Source organism: Tachysurus fulvidraco, chromosome 23, assembly GCF_022655615.1.
Source record: "Tachysurus fulvidraco isolate hzauxx_2018 chromosome 23, HZAU_PFXX_2.0, whole genome shotgun sequence".
NCBI lineage: Eukaryota > Metazoa > Chordata > Actinopteri > Siluriformes > Bagridae > Tachysurus > Tachysurus fulvidraco.
Window position 1 is genome coordinate 12,956,799 of NC_062540.1, and position 19,297 is coordinate 12,976,095.

The window sequence follows — 19,297 nt, forward strand, 5'->3', positions numbered from 1 at the left end:
TTAATTGGATTAAGTAGCTAGCTAGGAATGGAGATAAACAGATGTGTTGCTTAGCATGTACTTTGTCTGTACACAGGGTTTATTCACCTTTAAATAAACACATACATACATACATACATAAATATATATACACATTTATTTATATATAGATATATCCATGTATATACATATGTATATACATATATTCATAAATGTATACATACATATACGTGTGTGTGTGTGTATATATATATATAATTACACACACATTATGCATGTATGTATGTGTATGTATACATTATATGCACATACATAAATATTTATACATACATATATTCTTTTGTTTTCTCCTGTAGGTCGCTGTGCGAGCTTGCTTTCTAGGATTTGTCTTCGGATGTGGCTTGATTATAAGTTTTACAGACACGACATGGACACACTTTGGCTGGTACATGACATCTTCAAATTTCTGTCTCTTAATATTATTTGAGGATTCTATAATATTTCTTTTAATGAATCAAGTATGATGAGTGATGTGACTGCCTCTAAGCAGTGTTTAAACTGTAGTGTTGTATTTCTGCAGGTACATGTGTTCATTGACATTCTTCCACTACTCTGAATATCTGGTGACAGCCATCATCAACCCTCGCAGTTTGTCTCTAGACTCCTTCCTGCTCAACCACAGTGTTGAATACACCGTAGCAGCTTTCTCTTCCTGGATGGAGTTTATTGTGGAAAAGCTGCTTGTTCCAGGTCTGTTAGGTTGCTTTGTCAGATGGGGGACAAATGAAAGGAAACACCAATGTAAGGTGTCTTTTAGTAAAGCTACATTCACACATACAGCAAATTTTCCACTACAAGTCACCAGTCACTGTACTATGGAGTCTGCATTAGGAATCCCCACTTCTGGTTGCCTTAGTAATACTGTTTATCAGTGAGTGCCATGACTTGCATTGCAATTCACAACAAATCAGCTTTCTGACCACTATGTCTGTCGCTCAATATTTACATACATACAAAGTTATACCTTTCTCAGCTTTGTCGCATCGCTGGGCAAACCCACATGTTGTCAGCGGTTGCTGTCACAGGTTGCTGGAGGATACAAGATAGCATGAAAATGAACATCCCTGGTCAGTTTGTCACTGTGAGTTGCTGCATGTGTGAACGTAGCAAAGCGATTTGGGCCACTACAGGGGAACTGAATTTTAAAAATGTGCCACCGTATAACAATTAATCTGTGACATTAAGCATTTAATTTTTTAAGTCTTAACTTCAGTTGTATCGGAGTGGTTGTGGAAGTATATACTGTAGGCCTGCAGTCAACTCTACTTGCATTCTACTAGCTGAAATCCAGTTTTGAAAAGCAGTTGAACTGAAAATATGTTGGTAAACTTTGAGCCATTTTCTGTCAAACAGTGTCTCCTCCCCAAACTGTCTCCTCCCCCCACATCGTCTGTTGAGTCACAAAATTAAATCTGTGTTTTCTTTAAGGTAAAGTGTGCTAATGAGGAAACCTGTTTCAGTCAGTACTATAGTTACATTTTTGTTAAATTACGTACCATCATTGATTTCTTATCAAAATACCAAAAAAATTCTGTCAAGAAAACACAAATCATAAATTTATAATAATAAAAATAATGAACTGTGTTAATTATCTTATAGCTCTTTCATTTATGTACAGATTGGCACAGCTGAGGATGATTTGCTTAGCTGTCTTAATAAGCAAATCACAGCGCAAAAGCTGGTGTAGCTGCAGCATTTTTTTCCAACCAAAAAAATTAAAAATAACCATTGAATATGAAGTTCAAGTGGAATTGGGTATAGCTGCTTCTTAGCTGGATTGGAAGCTTGCAGCCACACAGTCGTTATTAGTTGATATGATTAAAAGCCTTTGTCTAGTGTAACCTCTGTTTTTTTTTTTTAAACTTGTGAAAAACAACAAGAGAACAGTCTGGAGGATGGATGATAAAGTTTGAGATATTTTCAGCTCAAGTACTAGTGTAAGCGTATTTACAAAATGTACTTTTCTGTATATTTTTTCATATTGTGATTAATATGTAATGTATCCCTGGACAGAGCTGAAGCAGCAGAACTGGATCTGTTTTGTGGGATTAATGATAGTGTTCTGTGGAGAAGGTCTGCGCAAGTCTGCGATGCTGACAGCAGGATCCAACTTCAACCACATAGTGCAGAATGAGAAAGCTCAGAGCCACGTGCTGGTCACTAACGGCGTCTATTCGTTCTTCAGACACCCCTCATATGTGGGTTGGTTCTACTGGAGCATCGGTACACAGGTATGAGACGGCTTAATAAAGCTTAATGTCTGCTGGGTCCAAATCCCCATTGTTGTGTTCTAGAAGTCAGTAGTTCTTACTGAAAAATGATACTGTTAGGGTAGGATAAAAATAATTTTTTTTCTGACACAATAAAAATTCCAACCAAGTGTGGAATATTCGAACAATTCACTCAATGCTTCAAGCTTTGTGTACATAGTAGAAGAGGGGCAGGGTGACAAGGCATTAAATCCAGATTTATTTTAAATATAGCCAACAACACAACTTTGAAATGTCTTTTAAATTAGCCCATATTGTTTTCTGTTTCTTCTGAATCTAGCGACTTTACACCACATGATGTCATCGACTGTGAAACAGCTAATACTCCTGGTTAATAAAAAACTTTATTGTTCTATTTGAGTCGATGCTGTCCCTCTAAAATGTATACGCTAAGCGGAAGAGTTTATAGTTGAAATGCATAGTGTGTAATATGTCATTTGGGACAGAGCTGTAAATGTATTTTCTGTAGCCATTTGCAAGTGGTAGCTTTAGTGTGTTTGCCAGTCCCATAATTTCAACTAATCAACTTGGCTAAAATGATTAGAACTAATTTATTATATTAGTATAGCACGTTAATTAGCTGTTTAATGAAAAGGAACAGTTTAATGATTATTATCCTTTCCTAACAAAGTTTCTCACGTTAAGCAAAAAACATCAGTTGTTGCCAAATGTTTTGTCTGTGTGCTGTGATGTTTTGTCTGATCATGTTTTTTTTTGCTCTCTTTGTGTTCCTGATTCATAAAAGGTCATCTGTTGTACGTGTGCACTGCTTTACCCACATAGAAAATAATGTTCTACAGTCAGCCGTATCACATCTCGGACAGTGTGTGCAATCACAGCTGTTTGTTGGACTTGGCAAACTACTAATTAAAGGCTAATAGCACAGAAATCTGCTTTGTCCAGAGCTACTGATTTCTCCATCCACATGTCAGTGTACTCACCCTCCTCTTTAATAGGAACACCTGTACTGCTCATTTATTTACAAATTTTGCAGATCCTGGTGAAGTGCTTCGCTTAATATTCACATCAGACACCAGAATGGGGGGGGGGGGGGGGGGGTGATGATCTTAGTGACCTAACTGGTGGTTGGTGCCAGGTGCTATAGAGTATGCACAGAATTTACTGACGTTAGCTGACCTTACTGCTGACCTGTATCTTCAGGATTTTATTACATTTTAATTGAATGATTAGATTGCTGTATAAATAAGAAGACATAAAGGGTGTTCCTATTAAAATGGATGGGGTGTGTGGGCTTTTTATTATAATTTTTTTTTTATATATATATATAAATAGATTTTTTTACAGTGCATTCATACTCTTTTCTAGATAATGCTGTGCAACCCGTTATGCCTTCTGGCCTACACGCTGGCTAGCTGGCGGTTCTTCAAGGAACGTGTAGAGGAAGAGGAGATCTCACTTATCCATTTCTTTGGAGAGGACTACATCGAGTATAAAAAGAGAGTCCCGACAGGATTGCCCTTCATCTCAGGCATCAGGGTAAACTCATAAAGACTCGGACGAAGAGAAAAACATGGAATCGTCTAGCGCACTCCTGGACACTTCCTGGACTGGCACTGTGAGTGAACCGGTCACCCGGCGACCTTCTGGCTCACGTTAACGCCAAGGGAAATGAGTAGACAAGGTGCAGAGAGACTGGCCTGTTGATCTGCTATGAGACACAACGGTTCACTCTGAGCAGGGCGGAGCCTCTACCTCGACGCAACAGACCATATACACATTCTCATACACAAGGCTATAAAGTCTCTCAGCACTCCTCTACATTATCACCATTCTCATCGTCTTTTCTCTCATACATCATATAATACTTTACATCTGTTTTGCATCTCTGTTAATCATGTAGACCTGTTTAACACATCCGTCCAATTTGTCAGTTCATTATTAGTTTTTTTTTTAAACTGTTATAGAACCAGGTTAGAATTTACAGCTAATGAAACTGCAGCAAGTTTGTACAGTAGGCTTACTAGGAAAAGTCTACTGCAAATCAATATTACATTCAACCTGCCTCGTACCAAATATACCAGACGCATACCAGATTTTATTTTATAAAGCTTGAGCACTCTCCTAGTAAATAAATTTGTATTTTACATGGTATGTATTTTACATGGTATTTTTATTAGAGACAAAATGCATTGCGTTTTGATCAGAGTACATGGCTATAAGGACTCACTCAGAAATATACAAACAGAACAGTCATTTTTGACCAGTACAAATCGTATTTCCAATCCGTACGTGAATCTAGAGCCCCTTTCACCATCTAAATTTCGTAATCTTTTTTTTTATTCAGTTGCCTGAAAATAATGAATTAAATCTATTAGTATTTGTTTAAAATTGACACATTATAAAAGTATAGTTAAGATCAGTTAATGAAATAAATGAGTGAAGATGTACTTTATTGGTCAAAAAGAAAGGAAAGAAAAATGTTAAAATATAATGTCTGTCAATAATGTGAGTTATAATTAAATACCAAATAAAATAAACAAACCTACAGATATGTGCAATGATAATGATAAAGTAAAAGAAAACTGCTTGCTGTCCTGCGCTGGTCAGTCAAACAGTATTTATGCCTGTTGCCATGGGAACCAGAGTGCACATATATGTGGGGTTGTATGCTAACCACCAAGCAAGCGCTTGCAAGGGAAAAAAGCTGCAGCTTTTCTGTTTAAGTTAAGATGTAGATACCAGAAAGGTTTACATACACACTATCGTATTAATTGCTTTACATCTTTTTCCTAGAATAGGAAGAAAGTAAGTAAACTTTTTCTATTGGAAACTTTTCTACTTTCCTGCATGTAGACATTTGTAGCATCTAAACTAAAACGGACAACTGGCAGCGTTGCCCAACAAAGCATCAGGTGTAAAATCTGGTTAGAAAAAAATACAAAAAAAAAGCACTCCAGTTTTTAAAATCTTAGAGCAGTGCTGTGAATGGATTATATTAAAGATGTTCTCCAAGACCACACATTAATATTATTATTATTCAGGGATTATGGGTCTGAATTTGGTATCATGTTGATGTGAGGATAGACCGAGAGAAATTTGTAATGTTATTTTGATTTGTTGTTTTCTGTTCAGGCAGGATTGGGCACATGCAGATCTCATTGCAAAATGCTGACAATCTGTAATAAACCACTTTCCTAAATATTGTGTGCCACCTTAATGGCAAACTTGCTGCCGCAAGCAAAATTCAACCATAAGTTGAGTGGGCAGAAGTGTCTACTTGCTAATTGGATTCTGCCTGAAATGGCCAACTGTAACAGATTGTAACATATTTATTGGCACCCTGGGTACTCAAAGTCTATCAGCAAGAAATCCCTATTAATACAAGCACACATGGAGGAGTATGTGATTTTCTACAACTTCTATGCATTGCATATATTATGGTCAATTCCTCTTTCTGTTTTTATTATATCACCATGTCAATATTTTCTACTATGTTTTTTTCTTACAATTAAACTAAACCGATATTGCATTTGTTTGAGACATATCCAGAACCATTTACCCATCTTTACATCCATTTTTAATATAAACTAGTTTCGGTGGATGACTGGAAGGATGGCTGCAGGTTTTGTTGCACTAACTGACGAATAGCCACTAAAACAGTTTCCATTCGTTGTCTATCATCAAGGTTTCATTCATGTATAGCAGGATGGCAAGTTGCAGTATATAGGTATTACAGTAAGAAAAATGGGAAGGAAAGTGAACTGTATGATTATTTAGCATACACATTACTACAAACCTCTAAAATAAACACTTAATATAAACACTGTGTATGAATAATATCGGCTTGGTTTTTGATTTTGCTTTAATTAGTACAACCCAAAGCAGATCAGTTGCACCTCAGCAATGCATTATCTATTGACTTGTTTTTGCAAGTACTACAAATAGTCAAGGGATTTGTCAGGCTGCTTAATCAGCTGAGTTGTGGTTTAACAGGGATGCAGTGGCTCGTGTCTGTGGTACATTTCTGCTTGTTCAGCCTGTACAGGTCCTTGCTTTTGAGACTGGAGTCGTCAGATAGATTCAGATTGCAGAAGTCTTCATGGGCACATGTTAGTTCATTGCTGTTGAGATAAATCACATAAAACAACAGCTATTCATTACTTCACAAAAATGCAATAGCAGCAGAGGTTTTTCAGTATATGACTAAAAATGACTACTTGTACTCTTACATGATTAGATTCCATTGAAATCAAATATTCTTTCTTACATGTTCGTCATGCAGATACTTGGTTCTCAAAGTGGGGTCTGGGGATCCTAAGAGGACTGTGAAGCATAGCCAAGCTCCAAAATCTTCAAACTTGAATGCCATTCCAAAAAAGTGGAGGTTATGACAGCAAAGGGGAATTAAATCTGGAATGGGATTTTCAGAAAGCACTTGTGTATGATGGTCAGGTGTCCACAAACCTTTGGCATCACTGCTCGCATTTCTTACTGAAATTCTTGAACGCTTTGTTTATAATCGACTGCCTGTTTATCTCTTGCAGAACAACCCCCAAGTTCCCAACCAATTTGGCTTCAAGGTGGCACATTCCACAGAGAGTGCCCTTTTGGCTGTCTCTGAGAAACTACATTCTGCTAGATCAGCCAAGCTGTTATATGTCCTCATCCTCCTCCACCTTTCAGCAGCATTTGATAGTCAACCACAAGACTGTCTTGTCCACCCTCAGGAGTCTAGGAATTTGAGGAGCAGCATGGAAATGGTTTGCTTCCTACCTGGAAGGTCGTTCGTATCAGGTAACATGGAGGGGATGGACATCTGATGTCCCACAAGCCTCAGTACTTGGTCCTCTCCCCTTTCTCCCTCTTTACTCACTCTCTTGGGTTCTGCTGTTATTTATCTCAGCATGTCTGGCAGACAAATCATCATTGATGAAGGCTCATTTGCTGAAACTCAATCCTGAACTCGAACTGAATTGCTTCTCATCCCAGGTTATTCATCCCCAGGTCAGGATCTTGCAAGCCCTACACAACTTTCTGAACTTCCCTTTGGCCTCTGCTCGCAACCTTGGGGTAACCATGCACATTCAACTGTCCTTTTCCTTGCACACTGCTAAGGTGACCTCATTTTTTCCCTACAACAACAGAAGGATGCTTTCCTACAAAGCCAAAAATGGACCAGCTCCCTCTTACCTCCAAGCTTTTATCACCCCTCAAACTGTACCTCGCAGCCTCCAATCTACTAGCATTGCTCGACTGGTCCCACCATCTCTCAGGGTAAGAGGTAGGTATACAACAAGACTGTTTTCTGTTCTGGCACAGAGGTGGTGGAATAATTTTCCCCTAGCTGTTTGGCTGAGTCACATCCTCAGTTGATGGGTGAAGATCTAATACTTCCTGAAACACTAGAACTAGCACTTATTTTCCCTGTTTGTTTTAGGTTGATGGGATCCTAAGTCTGTAACCTAGTGAACCAGTGGTGATGTATTCATTGATAGTCTTCAAAGCACTTTTGTGTGTAAGGGCATCTGCCAAAAGTCGTAAATGTAAATGCCTGTTTTGCATACATGACTCGCAGACAGTCACAATTACTGTTGTTCTAATTGACAAGGGAGATAGCACTACTTTTAACTTTTCTCATTTTTTTCATACATAGACAGAAATCATATTTTCACAGAAAAAAATGGTTTATACATGACGAGAGCTTGCCTGTGCTGAGTATCAGCTGCCATGCTGCTGTCCTCATAAAGTTTCAGCATGGTCTCAGTGCAGTCATCTTTAAGCTCCTTTGGCTCCTTGAGCCTGCTTAAAATCACACGAGGGAAGTTGCATGACAGATTACATGGACGGGAGTGGATTTGAATGGAAAGATGTGACAGAAAAAGCACTCACCTGGGTTCTAGGCGTTCCTTCACCTTCGCTATGGATCGTATATATGGACCTATTTGCCGAGCAATAGTCGTCAGGTAGGAATTTTCTTGCTTTAACTGAACTAAGTCATGAAGTTGTGCTTGGAATAAAAATAAAGGAGTCAGACCATCCAGTAGACACTAGAAATTTGAATATATATTATTAGATAGTGATTTACCTTCATAAATTTCTTGCTCGTTTGCCACCCTTTGGAACGTCTCTTCCCAGATCTAAAAGGGAAACAGCATAATTTTTGAATTTTCTTGAAGCTAATCCACCACAAGAACAAATACATTCAGCATTTTTGACAATTACCTCTTCAAACATGGCCCTCATGATCTCGACAGATTTGTATTCTGATGAGATCTCTCTGTCCATCTCCAGAGACCTATCCAGGATTTCGCTCATGGTGTCTGTCTTTATGAGGGAATGATGTTTAGTCAGGTCTCTGTGAGTCTCCTGCACCTGGTCTTTAAGCTTCTGGATTTCTGTCTGCAAGTTCTATACAGAAGGACAAGGAAAATTAGGCTTCCTGAGCAACAGTACAAAGATGAGGTTACAAGACATATCACTAGCCTATTAGGATCCCATGTGCACCTTGTAGCTGTTCTCATAATTTCGGCAATGGTCCATGAAGGGACTTTCTCCACCCTCAGCCAGGAGGACCTTAGTGCTGATGTAGCGGTGAGAAGTGGGTTTTCGGACCACTGAGGAGTCTAGAGTCATATGTCCGCCTGTTTGGGAGTGACAGGTCACAGATGGCAGCCTGCAGGAAGAAAAAAATCTGGAAACGTTGGCTTAGCATTTTTCAGTATCTTTACCAAGCTCAAGACGTCTGAAGCACAGCAGGATATCTGAGATATTTCTTTTATTTATTTATTTTTTACAGTGGTGGAAATCACTTCTGTAAATTCTATTTATTTATTGAGTTCTGATTATTAGTTGTTAGCACATATGTCTGAACAACATATGTCTGAACTGAATAGATCGGTCTGTACAAAATGGACCTGATGAACCTAATGTGTTCTGTAAGGGGAAAAGTTAGGAATAAAAAGCTCAAAGGCTAAAGGGGACCTGGACTACAAAAATAGAAAAAAAGATAACATCTGCTCTACAGATTACAGAGACACTAACAGTCCACCACTGTTGCCCAGTCCTGAGACGCTGCCTGCCGTGGACACTGAGCGTCGCTGACCCAGAAGTAACAGGGGCTCCAGACAGCGGGCAAATTCCGAACGATACTCCGTGTTGATCTGTGTAAAAATACATTCTATGAGAAAGGTGATGACAGTAAAAACTATATGCTAAATGTGTAGCCTGCTTTTACCTTACTGCTCTGTGATGGTCTGAGTCTGTGTGGCAGCTTCACAATCTTCTTCAGCCTCTCCATCAGTTGCTAAGTGAAAAATCACATATCAAAATATAAGCATGCTGCCTCGAACCTGAACCTTAACTTTTTAACCTTTCATACACATTGAGTTGTACACAATAAAATCAACTGCTTTTAAATGTTTAAGTAGCAATATAATTGTAGATACATTTTACCTGTAACACATCACATTAATTCCTACAAAATAATATATACTTTCTGTCCCTTTTCACTCTTCCACAGTTTTTACAATGTGAGTTTCCTGAGGAAGGAGGAGGAAAAAGTCTACTTACATAACCCATGTCTAGAAACTCAAACTTGTTTGCTGAACTAAGGAAAGCAGAGCATGTAACCAGATGGACCTGCAGAGGAAACAGGATTTTACTGTCTCAGATAGACTTAATCAGACAGACAGACAGGCAGGCAGAGAGACAGCAGGAAAAGCTCTTGACCTGGAGAGTTGGCAGCAGTGCAGCCAGGTGTGACAGCTGCTCTTTAAAAGCCCGTTCCTTCTCCTCATGCTGGCTGCAAAATGATTCATCATTCATTTATAACTTGAAATTCTTCATTCTGATTCATTACTAGGTGTTGATTAACTTTCTTTAATAGCATAAATCAAACAGTATTTCTGACTGTTATATTTATATACTTATATCAATGCAATTGTTCTAATACGTTATAGTTTCTATAGCAACAGATCATTTACAAAGACATGAACAGTGGATGCACCACATAATGGATTAAAAAAAAGTAACAGATTTTTTTTAATACGGTGAGGTTTATTTAGCATTTTGGAAAAGCATTCCTTGGCCAGGGTCGATCATTAAAGTTTCAGACTAGAGGAGAATCTAGAGGTAACATAACAAGCACCATTTTTTGTGTCATTACTTTTTTGTAAAGTAATTGAAACAGATTGCTGCGGTACAATAAAAAAAATTAACTTGCAGTAACTTAGTAGTTTAAAATTAACTTAAAACTACTGAATTTCAAGGTGCAGAAGATACAGAAATGTAGAAACATAAAACAAAGTACTATATTTTCTTGTAAATAGAAGAGGTGGATTTACAGCAATATCACTGAACTATTTTTAGATCATGTAATAAGATCCATGATATCTTGCTACTGCCTCAAATCCCTCGGTGGATTTTATTGTGCTTTATATAGCTGACAGAGGCACAATGTGTCCCACAGAACAATTACATTTAGATATATTATATAACATGAGGTTATAAGACACTAACCTCTGAGCTGCTTTAAGCAGAATCTTCTTTCTCTCTGCTAGTTTTTCCTGCAAGAAAGAGTAGCAGATTAGTATTTATAAAATTTACAACACCAAATTGTAGCAACACTATGATTTTAATGGCTAAAATAGTGTGTGTTATCAAATGTTCAACATGTACAAAAATACACTAGCATTAACAATGTTTAATGTTTATTTAAACTAGGACTCTAAGTACATCCACAAAAAAGAGATAAAGAATAAAACACAATTAATTGTACTGTTGACAGTACAATAGTTTCTTGCCAGCACATACCGATTAAAAAATGTTTTTTCCCCCCTAATGTTGTGTAAATCGAGTTATGAACATCATTAAGCTATCTTAAAGTTAATAAAAACAATCCAACAAAATGCAGCTAGCATGAAAATGTCTGAAGGCGAAGATTTACTGACTATTAGTACTTAGTTCTAACATAGAAGACTCCTTCCATGAGCAATGCATTCTGTAAATGTCTTCTGTACCTGTCATTCAATCTCACCACAGCATTAGTTAATATGGCTAGTTGTGGACGTTTTGTTTAGTGTAAGAATAAATATTAGCTAATGCTGATATTCACATGTTGATTATTTTATTTATGGTTCATTCTTAAATATTGTTTAGTTTAGTTTAATGTGTTTTCATGTGATTGTGTCCAAAAAAAATTGTGAGCTTTAAATTGTGTTCTGCTCTCATCTTTTAAGTTGATTCCACATGCTTGGTCTTGTTTCTGCTTTTGTTACATATTTGGTCTTTTACTTAATGAGTGCGCTCATGATCTTTAGCCCTAATATACATCAAGCAGAATTTAGGCACTTTCAAATTAGAGTGAAACGTTATTACCAATTAACATTTATGTAAATTTTAACCATGTATTACCTGCATGCTGTTAAAAAGGGTACAAATTGCACTCTCCTCCTCGTCCACATTCGCCCTGACTTCTCCAATCATAGCTTTCAGGAGAACAATGGCTTCTCGTGCTGATGTCTGGAGTTCTTTCACAGCCTTAAACAACAGATGATGGTTTTTCTACAGTAGGTGTCACCTTCCAATACCTGAATACTACTTATGAAGTAAAATTTCAGGCTCCTTACTAAAACGGCTTGGTCCAGTTTTTCACAGCCTTGCATATAGGCTGTCTCAATATCAATGCAGTGCGCTCTGCTCTCCCTGAAAATCAAATAAGCAGATACCAAAAAAAAATCAAATAAAATATTTATCAGACTTTTGTAACTGAGAGGAAGTTGCACTTACACTGGCATGTCTCGGAAACAGTTGATGCAAAGCATAGACTTCTTCTCTGTAGAGAACATGATGTATAGTTCTTCATGGAGGGCTATATACAAACAGAGAGTCTCAGTAGTTATGCAATTGGTAGTGATTGCAACACAAACATTTTCACCAGCATGTTTTTGAAATTTTAACACACGATGCGTACCACACTTTTTGTGGGCTTCTTTGGTGCGCTTTGCCAGGGAGACAATTTCATGGCGTGAGAACATCTTGGCCTTGTGGGTGGCTTCTCTGCAGTTTCCACAAAGGGGCTGGTTGCAAGTGTTGCAATAATACATTGCATCCACATCCTGGCAATATACACATTAATTAGAAGGATGGGTTTGAAATGTATCAATGCTGATTGTAAGACTGCTTTGTAGAAAAGGGAAAAAACTCTATGCTGGTTAATACGAGTTTTCCTGATTGATGCACTGCAAAAAAGTCTTAGCAAGTGGAGATACCACGAATACAGTCAAATTAGGTTACTGAACCTAATGCGAGCCATTTGTATTTATTTCTAGCTATTTATCGAAATAGTCTTGTTATATGAACAGATACTTTTGTTCATTTTAAGCATTTGTTTCTAGAAAGAAGCAAAATTATTTGCCAATAGAGGAAGAAAACTGCAAGCTTGAAATCAGTAAAAATATTCCTGAAATACGGCTAATGTTCTTACATTTGGCCTACTGTAAGCTTAAAATAAGAAACAACATAGCATATAGACTATATTCAAACTATTTTGACTTGACTTTTTTTTTGCAGTGTTCTAATCACCCATATAAATCCATTATCAAACTCATTAGCTTGTTACAAGAGCACATAGATGAAACCGAATATAAAACACAGATCAGGTTAAACACACACACACACGATCTGTAATAATAATCTGCACTGACAGTCAGTATATCTGATTATATAGCAGCATATATTAAATAACAGTACTGTAAGTCTACCCGATCAGCATTAACGAAATGTTCTTTCACTTGAGTATTTTCACATGAGGGCTTCTAATCCCTAACTCCCCAAAATCTTACATTAAGTAAACTACTTTTTTTTTTACTCGTGCAATTTTAAATCAGTTTAAAGCTAACGTATTAATATGAATCTTAATTTGTGTACGGTGTAAGACCTGTTTCTTGCACTCCCAGTCACAGTTGGCACACTGCACGACTTCCTCGCTGTCTGCAGAATTATCCACCAAGAACTTCAGCAGTCGGTCCTCTTGAGGCAACGCACACACCCCTTTCACAATAGACTGGTGCCTGCAAGTCACAAGGGAAAGGAAAGCACATCTCACATGCCGTTTTTGTTCCACTTTAGAACATGAGAGACTTTTTTGTTCTTGTTTATTATTATTGTTGTTGTTAATAATCTGCTATTTGCAGTATCCCCCCTTGCCCTTTCCCTTGTCATCATAGTAACGAGGCTAGAAATAGCGTTGCTCTGAATATCTGGATAAAACAGTATTTGTAAAGATAGTTATGAAAAAATAGTCAAGAGCACATGCTGCAGTGAAAACCAGGATCTCCTTGGTCTCTGAACAATTGTTAGTCAAGGTTGGTGATAACATTCATAAACAAACATGCTTATACTTTTTTATATATACATAACTAACATTGAATATTGGAGTGCTGAATATAAATCAGTGCACTTCGTATTTCTGCTGCAATCTATCTAGTATCCAGGTGCAAGCTCATTTTAACCAATACTTACATAAACATGTTAATTTAACCATGACGGTTTCCTCTTTTATGGCGTATTTTCTTATATTTGATATCCATAAATATTCTAGAAGTTAGCTGTCGCATGACTTGCTCTTCCACACAAAGAAAAATGACAAGACTGGAAAAGTGAAGCTGTTTCTATTCATACACAGCACAAGATAAGGGTACATGCCCAGGGTTTGCCTGACGCGCCACAGTGGCCTTACTGGAGTATGCCATGTGAATTTATATCCAGGCTAAAACAAGGGCAGGATTTATATTGCAGCTGTTGATTGCTGCCTCTGGTATGCCCTGGCATTGGTGAACTGAATGAATGCGTGTCATTCTGAGCTGTGAACATGATGCCTGTCTATTCAAAATGCAACAAGCTACACATTACAACTGAACTGAGCTAATTTCTCATTCCTGCTACTTACATCCTTACATTATGATTATCATTATTATTGCAGCACAAGATTTTTAACACTGACTACCAGCGGGCTGTTACATTATAGGATAATTGACATACAAAAATCTTGTTCTTTTTTAGTTTATAATTATGTATAATGTTACATCACAGAAAAAGTATAAACCATATCAGCAACTACACAATGTATCATTGTTTTAAAAGCAAATGAATATAAACCTTTTAGCTGGAAATGTTGTCATATTTGTGCAGAATTTGTAATAACAAACAAACAAACGAACAAACAAACAAACCATCAAATAAATAGCAAAAATTTTCCACCAATCGGAGTGTTAGGGCTCTTTTGTTTGCAGCTGTATTAGCAGGTTCTTACCCACAGAGGGGGCATGTAAGCCGGCTGTCCACGGCTCTACCGCGCAGGCAGCTGGCACAGAAAGTGTGGTAACAGTCCAGTAGGCACGGATGCTCATATTGCTCACGGCACAAGTGACACACCAGCGGATGGCAGTTTGCACTGTCTGGGTCAAAAAGTTTATCCAAAGGAGAGAAGATTCCTCCAGACATTTGTAAAGGCAGGCAGGTTCTTCGTTTTTTCAGAGAACTTCAGGAAAGAACTGAGGAACTGATATATTAAAAGAATGCCGAGACTCATCATATTAGAAAAGAATTTCACTGGTTCTTGACCCAGGAATTCTTTTAATAAACTAAGACACACTTAGAAAATACTCAAGGGTTCTTTGAATGTTAACGATTCTGCATTTTGAATTCTCTAAAAGGATGAACCTTGTTTATAAGCTAGAATTTACAGGGTTCTCCTAGATGGACAAACCAAAGAACCCATCAGTGTGCTAAATGGAATCGTTTATTCTGACTGTAGTAACAAACAATTAAAAACCTACTGAACATGGCAGGCAAAATGTCACATGAAAACTGGCACATAATAAATAAACCAAGGCAGAGACATTCATTCACCTTGCTGGTGTCCTAGCTGCTGTCTGCGGCTGGAATGAAAGCCATGCAGAGTGTTTGTCAGCCTGCCTAGATAGAGGGCTGGCCTTGACGTCACGAGAACCTGGGATCCACACAGCACAGCAACTGGATGAGGGGGTGGTTAGTTAGAAATCCTTTATTTATCAGTGACTGACAAAAATAGTATTTTATTATATTGGCTCTTTAAATCTGGGGCAATGAACTATGCAGTGCTTACATTTAGCAGACACCCTTATCCAGAGTGACTTACAATTTCTTTCAATTTACACAACTGAGCAATTGAGGGTTAAGGGCCTTGCTCAGGGGCCCAACAGTGGCAGCTTGGTGGACCTGGGAACCACTAGGCTACCATGTCCTATAAAAGTTATATAAAATATGACACTAGCAGATTGTAAATGTACTGCAGATATATGATTTAAGCATTTTTAAGAATTCTAAAGATAATTGATAGACTAAAGTAAACACAAAGGAAAGCAGGTTGTAACATTTCTGTTCATTTTAATTACAGACTCATTAGGAATGATAAACAGTATGCATGTTGTCTGAAGAACTAGACATGCCCAGGTGTTTCAGTGTGTGAATAAAAGTTTGCGGACCCTTATAGCAAAATAAAAATGAGAAATTATCATTAAAAAAAATTATATGGATTAAGAAAAAAGTGAAGCTATTTTCAACAATCTAATGGTGTATTATATTAGTAGGAGAAACAATAAATAACATCAGTTTATTATAAGGTTTATTATAATAATGGCGATGTTTGCATCCAGCATTTGTGATATACTGTAAATATTATTTCTTTATTTCTTCCTGGACTGCTTTGGATTGTTGCATGACACACACACACACACACACACACACACACACACACACACACACACACACACACACACACACACAAAACTACTTTCATGGATGGGGTGCAAACTTTTGCTCCCAAACTGTCAAACACTGATATATCGATGTATCGAATAAGTCTGGTCTCGATTAGGTCGAGACTACAGCGCGCATGCGCAGTTGTTGTTCTTCCTCTCGGTACAACTTTCTCGCAATGGCTCCACTGGTGAGTGATCATATGGTCGGATTTGGTCTTATGTCTAACGTCTTATCTTCGTTTTATGTTGTCGTATTAGCATTGGCTGCTTTGTAGGACATGTCTCTATCGTATTATAAACCAAAAAGACAATTTCTAAAGGCAGCTTTGCTTTTATTTGATAGTTTGTTAGCTCGTAGTGAATGAAGCTAAGCTAACCGCTAAACACAAGCTATGTAGCTAAGAGCTAAGTCTGTTCAGATGGTGCTAATAAACAATGAGCTGTTTCTTAAGAGGTCATAATAAGAATCAATTGTGATTTTGCTCTGTGAGAATAATTGAAATTGGAAAACATAGAAGAATATTTTCTGCAGAGACTTTATAGACCTGTGTTAGCTGCATCTAGTGACAGCAGGACTTTTGTTTTATATTTCTCTCTCTCTCTCTCTCTCTCTCTCCCTCTCCCCCCCCCCTTTCTTTTTTTCTTTATTTAGAGGAGGCAAGTCGTGCCAAGCAAAGGTGGCAAGAAAAAGAAGCAATTGCTGAAGTTCACTCTGGACTGTACTCACCCTGTAGAGGATGGCATCATGGATGCAGCCAACTTTGTAAGCCAGGGTTCTTGTTTTTTGTGTGTGTATCAGGGTTTTAACTATTATATCCTAGTTACTAATCTCCTATTTAAATACACACAAGAATTCTGCTTACGTTCTTGTACCAAAAAAAGAAACAAAAAGGTTTCCCTAATTATTCTTTCTTAGAAAGACTGTTGAGAATGACTTTTGCCTTAAATATCAGTATTTAGTTATCATGTTTTTATAATAATGAGCTTACTCTGGCTAATGAGCTTATTATAAGAACATGTCAACTAAATACTGACCATGATGAGTTCCACGGTAACTAAGATAAAATACACGTTTTAGCCCAAATTTTTGCAAGCATAATACTGTCCCACCCATATGTGCTTTTTGAACATCTAGATTCAACCATAACAATTCAGATTAATTCCCTCTGGGGTGCAGTCAGTGTTCTAGTTCATCCCCAGTGTTCAGTGGAGTTCATGTGATATCTTCCACTCCAGCCTTGGCAAATCATGTCTTCATGGAGCTCGCTTTGTGCACAGAGACATTATCATTATGGATGGGTGTGATGGACAGGTGTCCACAAACCTTTGGCCATATAGTGTAGATTGTTCTTTTATTTGCTTATGGTGAAGTGTGTCACGTTTTCTTGTGGTATAACGTGTCTACAAAAAGCGTATTTACGTAGCATCTTTTATGCGAGACAGAGGCGGCTGTAGTATGATTTAACCACGGAAAAGCCAGCAATTTAATTTAGCTGAGTTGAAGGTATAGCACTCACTATTGATCACAGAACTACTACTTCTATGTTTGGCTTTTCCCTTTAGCGGTTGCCACGGCGAATCATCTGTTTCCACCTAACTCTATCCTCAGCATCCTTTGCTCTCGCACCAGCTAACTTTGTTCTCATTTAACACGTCCGTATATCTCCTCTTCAGCCTTCCTCTTGACCTCTTACCTGGCAGCTCCATCTCCAACATCCATCTAACAATATAACCATCTCCCTCCTCTGTACATGTCTTAATCTATCCTCTCTGTCCTTGTCCCTAAAACAGCCAACCTGAGCTGTCTCTCTAATGTGCTCGTTCCTGATCCTGTCCATCCTCATCTCTGCTACCTCCATCTCTGCCTCATATCTTTTACTCACTGCTACAGCCTCTAACCCATAAAGCAGAGCTACTCTCTTACTGACTTGTACACCTTTCCTTTGATTCTTGCTGACACTCCTGACTCCTGAACATGTATGATGGATCTTAAATAATATTACGCGTACAGTACCATTAGCATTAGAAACATCCTCAGCCCTGTTTGCATACAATAATTGAACGTATGCACGTTAATAGGTGCAAGAGCCATAAAACAGGCTGATTTCAGTTAGATGATTGTATTAATGAGCTTGTTCTTATAATTTACTGTAACTTTTCTACCACAGGAAAGTGTGCAGTTCCAAATAAACTAATGGAAACCACCTCAGCAACACACATTTATGAGATAGCAGGTGCTAACTTCTTTCTCTAAATACATGGATAAAAGTGAAGTGTGATGTTCTGTAATAAATACTAAAAGTGTTAAACGTAAAGAGCAGTCGAATACTGTAAGAAACCTGTTCCCAAAATGCTCTACTCTAAAGTGGGTAAGACTAAACAGTGCCTACAGGAAACCAGTCTAAATGCTTTACCTTAATTTCGTCGCTTTCTTTTTTCTTTTTTTTTTAGTTGGACACAATATTATCTTATGTAGCTTGAATAGAAATCCAGGTGTTTCTATTCAATAGATTAGTCAAATAGTCCAGCACCACAAAGCGTTGGCTTGGGCTCACCATGATCACCCAATCTGCCTTTCTGGATTTTCTTCTGCTTAAAGTTTCAAGCTTGTTTTGTGTTCTCTCACAGGAGCAGTTCCTTCAGGAGCGCATCAAAGTGAACGGCAAAGCAGGAAACCTCGGCGGAGGAGTCATAACTATTGAGAGAAGCAAAAGCAAGATCACAGTTTCTTCTGAGGTTCCCTTTTCCAAAAGGTTTGTCAAGTCAGTTTTTACGTCTGGATATGATTACACTGTAATTTCATTCATCGCTGCATCGTGATTTTGTGCTATCTTCAGGTACCTGAAGTATCTTACAAAGAAGTACTTGAAGAAGAACAACCTTAGAGACTGGCTACGTGTTGTGGCTAATACAAAGGAAAGCTATGAACTTCGCTACTTCCAGATCAACCAAGACGAGGAGGACGAAGAGGATGAAGATTAAACTTTTCTTTTGTACGTTTAAATAAAAACATTTAACAACCATTTTCAACTTTTAAATTTGGTTGTTTTTTTTTTGTATTCACTTGCCCACCAGTAATTAAACTGCACACACTGGTTTGCCCAGAATGGTTCAAAAACACACTTGAGATGATCACCATGAGGCAATAGTGTCACATCTTGTCAGATTAAGGTCAGTTCAGCTTTTTATTTTACAGCACTGTTGATTTCTTAAATATAATTGGAAGGT

At 37.8% G+C, this 19,297-nt stretch overlaps 3 protein-coding genes across 6 annotated transcripts in view; 2 read left to right on the top strand and 1 right to left on the bottom strand.

Moving 5' to 3' along the window:
- Positions 1-4,421, top strand: part of icmt (isoprenylcysteine carboxyl methyltransferase) — a 4,869-nt gene extending 448 nt beyond the window's left edge. Inside the window, exons 2-5 of the mRNA XM_027170667.2 lie at positions 336-424; positions 560-729; positions 2,053-2,270; positions 3,636-4,421. Of these exons, the coding sequence (XP_027026468.1) occupies positions 336-424; positions 560-729; positions 2,053-2,270; positions 3,636-3,818 (660 nt within the window). The 3' untranslated portion in view covers positions 3,819-4,421. The remainder of the gene's footprint in view (positions 1-335; positions 425-559; positions 730-2,052; positions 2,271-3,635) is intronic.
- A 1,693-nt stretch (positions 4,422-6,114) lies between these two features.
- On the bottom strand, positions 6,115-15,319 carry rnf207b (ring finger protein 207b). Of its 4 annotated transcripts, none has more exons than XM_027170666.2 (18): positions 15,180-15,319; positions 14,581-14,821; positions 13,207-13,339; positions 12,241-12,385; positions 12,057-12,138; positions 11,897-11,972; positions 11,682-11,807; positions 10,788-10,834; positions 9,999-10,071; positions 9,840-9,908; positions 9,505-9,573; positions 9,312-9,430; positions 8,775-8,943; positions 8,493-8,678; positions 8,356-8,407; positions 8,160-8,277; positions 7,977-8,069; positions 6,115-6,391 (listed from the first exon to the last, which is right to left on the bottom strand). In XM_027170666.2, exons 2-18 carry the CDS (start codon positions 14,769-14,771, stop codon positions 6,241-6,243), a joined length of 1,899 nt encoding a protein of 632 aa, XP_027026467.1. In that variant the 5' UTR covers positions 14,772-14,821; positions 15,180-15,319; the 3' UTR covers positions 6,115-6,240. The 4 variants fall into 4 exon arrangements, with proteins under 4 accessions (XP_027026467.1, XP_027026465.1, XP_027026466.1 ...); XM_027170664.2 differs by having other exon boundaries at positions 7,977-8,072; XM_027170665.2 differs by lacking the exon at positions 15,180-15,319 and having other exon boundaries at positions 7,977-8,072; positions 14,581-14,947.
- An 826-nt stretch (positions 15,320-16,145) lies between these two features.
- Positions 16,146-19,092, top strand: LOC113658232 (60S ribosomal protein L22-like). The gene is made up of 4 exons (XM_027170516.2): positions 16,146-16,257; positions 16,722-16,832; positions 18,698-18,822; positions 18,907-19,092. The coding sequence occupies exons 1-4, from the start codon at positions 16,204-16,206 to the stop codon at positions 19,049-19,051; spliced, it is 435 nt and encodes a 144-aa protein (XP_027026317.1). The 5' UTR covers positions 16,146-16,203; the 3' UTR covers positions 19,052-19,092.
- Positions 19,093-19,297: the final 205 nt, after the last annotated feature.

Excerpts from the sequence above, each read along its gene's own strand:
- rnf207b (XM_027170664.2), bottom strand. The coding sequence starts at position 14,771 with ATGTCTGGAGGAATCTTCTCTCCTTTGGATAAACTTTTTGACCCAGAC. Across the intron at positions 9,909-9,998 it reads CACTGCTGCCAACTCTCCAG|GTCCATCTGGTTACATGCTC; the intron begins GTCAAGAGCTTT and ends TTTCCTCTGCAG. Across the intron at positions 8,073-8,159 it reads AAGGAACGCCTAGAACCCAG|CAGGCTCAAGGAGCCAAAGG; the intron begins GTGAGTGCTTTT and ends TGTGATTTTAAG.
- LOC113658232 (XM_027170516.2), top strand. The coding sequence starts at position 16,204 with ATGCGCAGTTGTTGTTCTTCCTCTCGGTACAACTTTCTCGCAATGGCT. Across the intron at positions 16,258-16,721 it reads TTCTCGCAATGGCTCCACTG|AGGAGGCAAGTCGTGCCAAG; the intron begins GTGAGTGATCAT and ends TTCTTTATTTAG. Across the intron at positions 18,823-18,906 it reads GAGGTTCCCTTTTCCAAAAG|GTACCTGAAGTATCTTACAA; the intron begins GTTTGTCAAGTC and ends TGCTATCTTCAG.